Raw genomic sequence first — 10,506 nt, 5'->3', positions numbered from 1 at the left:
ATGGGAAAAACGCAAATATGGGAAAAACGCAAATATGGGAAAAACGCAAATATGGGAAAAACGCAAATATGGGAAAAACGCAAATATGGGAAAAACCCAAATATGGGAAAAACGCAAATATGGGAAAAACGCAAATATGGGAAAAACGCAAATATGGGAAAAACGCAAAAATGGGAAAAACGCAAATATGGGAAAAACGCAAATATGGGGCAAACGCAAATATGGGGCAAACGCAAATATGGGGCAAACGCAAAAATGGGAAAAACGCAAATATGGGAAAAACGCAAATATGGGAAAAACGCAAATATGGGAAAAACGCAAATATGGGAGAAACGCAAATATGGGAAAAAATGCAAGTATGAGGAAAAACGCAATTATGGGGAAAAACGCAATTATGGGGAAAAACGCAAATATGGGAAAAACGCAAATATGGGAAAAACGCAAATATGGGAAAAACGCAAATATGGAAAAACGCAAATATGGGAAAACCGCAAATATGGGAAAAAACGCAAATATGGGAAAAAACGCAAATGTGGGAAAATTACAGATATGGGACAACTGCAAATATGGGAAAAAAGCAAATATGGGAAAAACGCAAATATGGGAAAAACGCAAATACGGGAAAAACGCAAATACGGGAAAAACGCAAATACGGGAAAAACGCAAATATGGGAAAAATGCAGGTATGGGAAAAAATGCAGGTATGGGAAAAATGCAGATATGGGAAAAACGCAGATATGGGAAAAACGCAGAGATGGGAAAAAGCAGAGATGGGAAAAATTCAGATATGGGAAAAACGCAGATATGGGAAAAACGCAGATATGGGACAAACGCAGATAAGGGACAAACGCAGATATGGGACAAACGCAGATATGAGACAAACGCAAATATAGGAAAAACGCAAATATGGGAAAAACGCAAATATGGGAAAAACGCAAATATGGGAAAAACACAAATATGGGAAAAACACAAATATGGGAAAAACACAAATATGGGAAAAACGGAAATATGGGAAAAACGCAAATATGGGAAAAACGCAAATAAGGGAAAAACGCAAATATGGGAAAAACGCAAATATGGGAAAAACGCAAATATGGGAAAAACGCAAATATAGGAAAAACGCAAATATGGGAAAAACGCAGGTATGGGAAAAATGCAGATATCGGAAAAACGCAGATATGGGAAAAACGCAGATATGGGAAAAACGCAGGTATGGGACAAACACAGTGATGGGAAAAACGCAGAGATGGGAAAAATTCAGGTATAGGAAAAACGCAGATATGGGTAAAACGCAGATATGGGACATACGCAGATATGAGACAAACGCAAATATAGGAAAAACGCAAATATAGGAAAAACGCAAATATGGGAAAAACGGAAATATGGGAAAAACGCAAATATGGGAAAAACGCAAATATGGGAAAAACGGAAATATGGGAAAAACGCCAATATGGGAAAAACGCAAGTATGGGAAAAACGCAAATGTGGGAAAAACGCAAATGTGGGAAAAACGCAAATATGGGAAAAACGCAATTATGGGACAAACGCAAATATGCGACATACGTAAATATGGGAGAAACGTAATTGTGGGACAAATGTAAATATGGGACAAAAGTAAATATGGGAGAAGAAAAATTTGGGGACACAATTTGAGTAAAAGAAGGAATCGGTTGGTAGCATGGGTTTATGAGTAATGGGAAAAACGCAAATAGGGGAAAAACGCAAAATGGGAAAAACGCAAATATGTGAAAAACGCAAATATGGGAAAAACGAAAATATGGGAAAAACGCAAATATGGGAAAAACGCAAATATGGGAAAAACCCAAATATGGGAAAAACCCAAATATGGGAAAAAACCAAATATGGGAAAAAACCAAATATGGGAAAAACCCAAATATGGGAAAAACGCAAATATGGGAAAAACGCAAATATGGGAAAAACGCAAATATGGGAAAAACGCAAATATGGGAAAAACGCAAATATGGGAAAAAAGCAAATATGGGACAAACGCAAATATGGGACAAACGCAAATATGGGACAAACGCAAATATTGGAAAAACGCAAATATTGGAAAAACGCAAATATGGGAAAAACGCAAATATGGGAAAAACGCAAATATGGGAAAAACGCAAATATGGGAAAAACGCAAATATGGGAAAAACGCAATTATGGGGAAAAACGCAAATATGGGGAAAAACGCAAATATGGGAAAAACGCAAATATGGGAAAAACGCAAATATGGGAAAAACGCAAATATGGGAAAAACGCAAATATGGGGAAAAACGCAAATATGGGGAAAAACGCAAATATGGGAAAAAACGCAAATATGGGGAAAAACGCAAATATGGGAAAAAACGCAAATGTGGGAAAATTACAGATATGGGACAACTGCAAATATGGGAAAAAAGCAAATATGGGAAAAACGCAAATATGGGAAAAACGCAAATATGGGAAAAACGCAAATATGGGAAAAACGCAAATATGGGAAAAACGCAGGAATGGGAAAAATGCATGTATGGGAAAAATGCAGATATGGGAAAAACGCAGATATGGGAAAAACGCAGATATGGGAAAAACGCAGATATGGGAAAAACGCAGATATGGGAAAAACGCAGGTATGGGACAAACACAGAGATGGGAAAAACGCAGAGATGGGAAAAATTCAGGTATGGGAAAAACGCAGATATGGGAAAAACGCAGATAAGGGACAAACGCAGATAAGGGACAAACGCAGATATGGGACAAACGCAGATATGAGACAAACGCAAATATAGGAAAAACGCAAATATAGGAAAAACGCAAATATGGGAAAAACGCAAATATGGGAAAAACGCAAATATGGGAAAAACACAAATATGGGAAAAACGCAAATATGGGAAAAACGCAAATATGGGAAAAACGCAAATAAGGGAAAAACGCAAATATGGGAAAAACGCAAATATGGGACAAACGCAATTATGGGAGAAATGCAAATATGCGACAAACGCAAATATGCGACATACGTAAATATGGGACAAACGTAATTGTGGGACAAACGTAAATATGGGACAAAAGTAAATATGGGAGAAGAAAAATTTGGGGGCACAATTTGAGTAAAAGAAGGAATCGGTTGGTAGCATGGGTTTATGAGTAATGGGACAAACGAAAATGTGGGAAAAACGCAAATATGGGAAAAACGCAAATATGGGAAAAACCCAATATGGGAAAAACGCAAATATGGGAAAAACGCAAATATGGGAAAAACGCAAATATTGGAAAAACGCAAATATGGGAATCACGCAAATATGGGAAACACGCAAATATGGGGAAAACGCAAATATGGGGAAAACGCAAACATGGGGAAAACGCAAATATGGGGAAAAACGCTAATATGGGAAAAACGCAAATATGGGAAAAACGCAAATATGGGAAAATCGCAAATATGGGAAAAACGCAAATATGGGAAAAACGCAAATATGGGAAAAACGCAAATATGGGAAAAACGCAAATATGGGAAAAACGCAAATATGGGAAAAACGCAAATATAGGAAAAACGCAAATATGGGAAAAACGCAAATATGGGAAAAACGCAAATATGGGAAAAACGCAAATATGGGAAAAACGCAAATATGGGAAAAAACGCAAATGTGGGAAAAATGCAGATATGGGACAACTGCAAATATGGGAAAAAAGCAAATATGGGAAAAACGCAAATATGGGAAAAACGCAAATATGGGAGAAACGCAAATATGGGAAAAACGCAAATATGGGAAAAACGCAAATATGGGAAAAAACGCAAATATGGGAAAAAACGCAAATGTGGGAAAAATGCAGATATGGGACAACTTCAAATATGGGAAAAAAGCAAATATGGGAAAAACGCAAATATGGGAAAAACGCAAATATGGGAAAAACGCAAATATGGGAAAAACGCAAATATGGGAAAAACGCAAATATGGGAAAAACGCAAATATGGGAAAAACGCAAATATGGGAAAAACGCAAATATAGGAAAAATGCAGATATCGGAAAAACGCAGATATGGGAAAAACGCAGGTATGGGACAAACACAGAGATGGGAAAAACGCAGAGATGGAAAAAATTCAGGTATGGGAAAAACGCATATATGGGAAAAACGCAGATATGGGACAAACGCAGATATGGGACAAATGCAGATATGGGACAAACGCATATATGAGACAAACGCAAATATGGGAAAAACGCAAATATGGGAAAAACGCAAATATGGGAAAAACGCAAATATGGGAAAAACGCAAATATGGGAAAATCGCAAATATGGGAAAAACGCAAATATGGGAAAAACGCAAATATGGGAAAAACGCAAATATGGGAAAAACGCAAATATGGGAAAAAACGCAAATATGGGAAAAAACGCAAATGTGGGACAACTGCAAATATGGGAAAAACGCAAATATGGGAAGAACGCATATATGGGAAAAACGCAAATATGGGAAAAACGCAAATATGGGAAAAACGCAAATATGGGAAAAACGCAAATATGGGAAAAACGCAAATATGGTAAGAATGCAAATATGGGCAAGACGCAAATATGGGAAGCACGCAAATATGGGAAACACGCAAATATGGGAAAAACGCAAATATGGGAAAAACGCAAATATGGGAAAAACGCAAATTTGGGAAAAACGCAAATATGGGGAAAAACGCAAATATGGGGTAAAACGCAAATATGGGGTAAAACGCAAATATGGGGAAAAACGCAAATATGGGGAAAAACGCAAATACGGGAAAAACGCAAATACGGGAAACACGCAAATACGGGAAAAACGCAAATACGGGAAAAACGCAAATACGGGAAAAACGCAAATACGGGAAAACCGCAAACACGGGAATGTTGCAAATACGGGACAAACACAAATATGGGATGAACGCAAATATGGGATAAACGCAAATATGGGATAAACGCAATTATGGAAAAAACGCAAATATGGGAAAAACGCAAATATGGGGAAAAACGCAAAAATGGGAAAAACGCAAATATGGGAAAAACGCAAATATGGGAAAAACGCAAATATGGGAAAAACGCAAATATGGGAAAAACGCAAATATGGGAAAAACGCAAATATGGGACAAACGCAAATATGCGACATACGTAAATATGGGACAAACGTAATTGTGGAACAAACGTAAATATGGGACAAAAGTAAATATGGGAGAAGAAAAATTTGGGGGCACAATTTGAGTAAAAGAAGGAATCGGTTGGTAGCATGGGTTTATGAGTAGTGGGAAAAACGCAAATATGGGAAAAACGCAAATATGGGAAAAACGCAAATATGGGAAAAACGCAAATATGGGAAAAACGCAAATATGGGAAAAACGCAAGTATGGGAAAAACGCAAATGTGGGAAAAACGCAAATATGGGAAAAACGCAATTATGGGACAAACGCTAATATGCGACATACGTAAATATGGGAGAAACGTAATTGTGGGACAAACGTAAATATGGGACAAAAGTAGTTATAGGAGAAGAAAAATTTGGGGGCACAATTTGAGTAAAAGAAGGAATCGGTTGGTAGCATGGGTTTATGAGTAATGGGAAAAACGCAAATATGGGAAACACGCAAATATGGGAAACACGCAAATATGGGAAAAACGCAAATATGGGAAAAACGCAAATATGGGAAAACACAAATATGGGAAAGACGCAAATATGGGAAAAACGCAAATATGGGAAAAACGCAAATATGGGAAAAACGCAAATATGGGAAAAACGCAAATATGGGAAAAAACGCAAATATGGGAAAAAACGCAAATGTGGGAAAAATGCAGATATGGGACAACTGCAAATATAGGAAAAAAGCAAATATGGGAAAAACGCATATATGGAAAAAACGCAAATATGGGAAAAACGCAAATATGGTAAAAACGCAAATATGGGAAAAACGCAAATATGGTAATAACGCAAATATGGGAAAAACGCAAATATGGTAATAACGCAAATATGGGAAACACGCAAATATGGGAAAAACGCAAATATGGGAAAAACGCAAATATGGGAAACACGCAAATATGGGAAAAACGCAAATATGGGAAAAACGCAAATTTGGGAAAAACGCAAATTTGGGAAAAACGCAAATATGGGAAAAAACGCAAATATGGGGTAAAACGCAAATATGGGGTAAAACGCAAATATGGGGAAAAACGCAAATACGGGAAAAACGCAAATACGGGAAAAACGCAAATACGGGAAAAACGCAAATACGGGAAAACCGCAAACACGGGAATGTTGCAAATACGGGATAAACGCAAATATGGGATAAACGCAATTATGGAAAAAACGCAAATATGGGAAAAACGCAAATATGGGAAAAACGCAAATATGGGAAAAACGCAATATGGGAAAAACTAAATATGGGAGAAACGCAAATATGGGAAAAACGCAAATATGGGAAAAACGCAAATATGGGAAAAACGCAAATATGGGAACAACGCAAATATGGGAACAACGCAAATATGGGAACAACGCAAATATGGGAACAACGCAAATAGGGGAAAAACGCAAATAGGGGATAAATGCAAATAGGGGAAAAACGCAAATATGGGAAAAACGCAAATATGGGAAAAACGCAAATATGGGAAAAACTCAAATATGGGAAAAACGCAAATATGGGACAAACGCAAATATGCGACATACGTAATTATGGGACAAACGTAATTGTGGAACAAACGTAAATATGGGACAAAAGTAAATATGGGAGAAGAAAAATTTGGGGGCACAATTTGAGTAAAAGAAGGAATCGGTTGGTAGCATGGGTTTATGAGTAGTGGGAAAAACGAAAATATGGGAAAAACGCAAATATGGGAAAAACGCAAATATGGGGAAAAACGCAAATATGGGGAAAAACGCTAATATGGGAGAAACGCAAATATGGGAGAAACGCAAATATGGGAAACACGCAAATATGGGAAACACGCAAATATGGGAAAAACGCAAATATGGGGAAAACACAAATATGGGAAAAAAACGCAAATATGGGAAAAAACGCAAATATGGGAAATATGCAGATATGGGACAAACGCAAATATGGGACAAACGCAAATATGGGAAAAACGCAAATATGGGATAAACGCAAATATGGGATAAACGCAAATATGGGAAAAACGCAAATATGGGAAAAACGCAAATATGGGAAAAACGCAAATATGGGAAAAAAGCAAATATGGGAAAAAAAGCAAATATGGGAAAAACGCAAATATGGGAAAAACGTAAATATGGGAAAAACGCAAATATGGGAAAAACGCAAATATGGGAAAAACGCAAATATGGGAAAAACGCAAATATGGGAAAAACGCAAATATGGGAAAAACGCAAATATGGGAAAAACGCAAATATGGGGAAAACGCAAATATGGGGGAAACGCAAATATGGGAAAAACGCTAATATGGGGAAAAACGCAAATATGGGGAAAAACGCTAATATGGGGAAAACGCAAATATGGGAAAAACTCAAATATGGGAAAAACGCAAATATGGGAAAAACGCAAATATGGGAAAAACGCAAATATGGGAAAAACGCAAATATGGGAAATATGCAAATATGGGAAAAACGCAAATATGGGAAAAAACGAAATATGGGAAAAAACGCAAATGTGGGAAAAACGCAAATATGGGAAAAACGCAAATACGGGAAAAACGCAAATACGAGAAAACCGCAAACACGGGAATGTTGCAAATACGGGAAAAACGCAAATATGGGAAAAACGCAAATATGGGAGAAATGCAGATATCGGAAAAACGCAGATATGGGAAAAACGCAGGTATGGGACAAACACAGAGATGGGAAAAACGCAGAGATGGGAAAAATTCAGGTATGGGAAAAGCGCAGATATGGGAAAAATTCAGGTATGGGAAAAACGCAGATATGAAAAAAACGCAGATATGGGACAAACGCAGATATGGGACAAACGCAGATATGAGAAACGCAAATATAGGAAAAATGCAAATATGGGAAAAACGCAAATATGGGAAAAACGCAAATATGGGAAAAACGCAAATATGGGAAAAACGCAAATATGGGAAAACACAAATATGGGAAAGACGCAAATATGGGAAAAACGCAAATATGGGAAAAACGCAAATATGGGAAAAACGCAAATATGGGAAAAACGCAAATATGGGAAAAAACGCAAATATGGGAAAAAACGCAAATGTGGGAAAAATGCAGATATGGGACAACTGAAAAATATAGGAAAAAAGCAAATATGGGAAAAACGCATATATGGGAAAAACGCAAATATGGGAAAAACGCAAATATGGTAAAAACGCAAATATGGGAAAAACGCAAATATGGTAATAACGCAAATATGGGAAAAACGCAAATATGGTAATAACGCAAATATGGGAAACACGCAAATATGGGAAAAATGCAAATATGGGAAAAACGCAAATATGGGAAACACGCAAATATGGGAAAAACGCAAATATGGGAAAAACGCAAATTTGGGAAAAACGCAAATCTGGGAAAAACGCAAATTTGGGAAAAACGCAAATATGGGAAAAAACGCAAATATGGGGTAAAACGCAAATATGGGGTAAAACGCAAATATGGGGAAAAACGCAAATACGGGAAAAACGCAAATACGGGAAAAACGCAAATACGGGAAAACCGCAAACACGGGAATGTTGCAAATACGGGATAAACGCAAATATGGGATAAACGCAAATATGGGATAAACGCAAATATGGAAAAAACCCAAATATGGGAAAAACGCAAATATGGGAAAAACGCAAATATGGGAAAAACGCAATATGGGAAAAACTAAATATGGGAGAAACGCAAATATGGGAAAAACGCAAATATGGGAAAAACGCAAATATGGGAAAAACGCAAATATGGGAACAACGCAAATATGGGAACAACGCAAATATGGGAACAACGCAAATATGGGAACAACGCAAATAGGGGAAAAACGCAAATAGAGGATAAATGCAAATAGGGGAAAAACGCAAATATGGGAAAAACGCAAATATGGGAAAAACGCAAACATGGGAAAAACTCAAATATGGGAAAAACGCAATTATGGGACAAACGCAAATATGCGACATACGTAAATATGGGAGAAACGTAATTGTGGGACAAACGTAAATATGGGACAAAAGTAAATATGGGAGAAGAAAAATTTGGGGGCACAATTTGAGTAAAAGAAGGAATCGGTTAGTAGCATGGGTTTATGAGTAATGGGAAAAACGCAAATATGGGAAAAACGAAAATATGGGAGAAACGCAAATAGGGGAAAAACGCAAATAGGGGAAAAACGCAAATAGGGGAAAAACGCAAATATGGGAAAAACGTTAATATGGGAAAAACGCAAATATGGGAAAAACGCAAATATGGGACAAACGCAAATATGGGACAAATGCAAATATGGGACAAACGCAAATATGGGACAAACGCAACTATGGGACAAACGCAAATATGGGACAAACGCAAATATGGGACAAACGCAGATATGGGACAACGCAAATATGGGACAACGCAAATATGGGAAAAATGCAAATATGGGAAAAACGCAAATATGGGAAAAACGCAAATATGGGAAAAATGCAAATATGGGAAAAACGCAAATATGGGAAAAACTCAAATATGGGAAAAAACGCAAATATGGGAAAAAACGCAAATGTGGGAAAAAACGCAAATGTGGGAAAAAACGCAAATGTGGGAAAATTACAGATATGGGACAACTGCAAATATGGGAAAAAAGCAAATATGGGAAAAACAGAAATATGGGAAAAACGTAGGTATGGGAAAAATGCAGGTATGGGAAAAACGCAGATATGGGAAAAACGCAGGTATGGGACAAACACAGAGATGGGAAAAACGCAGAGATGGGAAAAATTCAGGTATGGGAAAAACGCAGATATGGGAAAAACGCAGATATGGGACAAACGCACATATGGGACAAACGCAGATAAGGGACAAACGCAGATAAGGGACAAACGCAGATAAGGGACAAACGCAGATATGAGACAAACGCAAATAAATAAAAAACGCAAATATGGGAAAAACGCAAATATGGGAAAAACGCAAATATGGGAAAAACACAAATATGGGAAAAACGCAAATATGGGAAAAACGCAAATATGGGAAAAACGCAAATATGGGAAAAACGCAAATAAGGGAAAAACGCAAATATGGGAAAAACGCAAATATGGGAAAAACGCAAATATGGGAAAAGCGCAAATATAGGAAAAACGCAAATATAGGAAAAAACGAAAATATGGGAAAAAACGGAAATGTGGGAAAAATGCAGATATGGGACAACTGCAAATATGGGAAAAAAGCAAATATGGGAAAAACGCAAATATGGGAAAAACGCAAATATGGGAAAAACGCAGGTATGGGAAAAATGCAGATATCGGAAAAACGCAGATATGGGAAAAACGCAGGTATGGGACAAACACAGAGATGGGAAAGACGCAGAGATGGGAAAAATTCAGGTATGGGAAAAACGCAGCTATGGGAAAAACGCAGATATGGGAAAAACGCAG

General features: G+C 37.2%; 2 protein-coding genes across 2 annotated transcripts; both read left to right on the top strand.

Annotated features, from left to right (window-relative positions):
• On the top strand, positions 1 to 840 carry LOC124553453. The gene has a single exon (XM_047127313.1). It carries the CDS (start codon positions 1 to 3, stop codon positions 838 to 840), a length of 840 nt encoding a protein of 279 aa, XP_046983269.1.
• Positions 841 to 9,331: 8,491 nt separating this feature from the next.
• LOC124553452 lies at positions 9,332 to 9,964 on the top strand. The gene has a single exon (XM_047127312.1). The coding sequence runs from the start codon at positions 9,332 to 9,334 to the stop codon at positions 9,962 to 9,964; it is 633 nt and encodes a 210-aa protein (XP_046983268.1).
• The last annotated feature ends 542 nt before the right edge of the window (positions 9,965 to 10,506 follow it).

The sequence above is a fragment of the Schistocerca americana genome, chromosome 11 (genome assembly GCF_021461395.2).
Source record: "Schistocerca americana isolate TAMUIC-IGC-003095 chromosome 11, iqSchAmer2.1, whole genome shotgun sequence".
Taxonomy (NCBI): Eukaryota; Metazoa; Arthropoda; class Insecta; order Orthoptera; family Acrididae; genus Schistocerca; species Schistocerca americana.
Note: the sequence above shows the minus strand (reverse complement) of the source record. Positions and strands in the feature narration are given on the sequence as shown.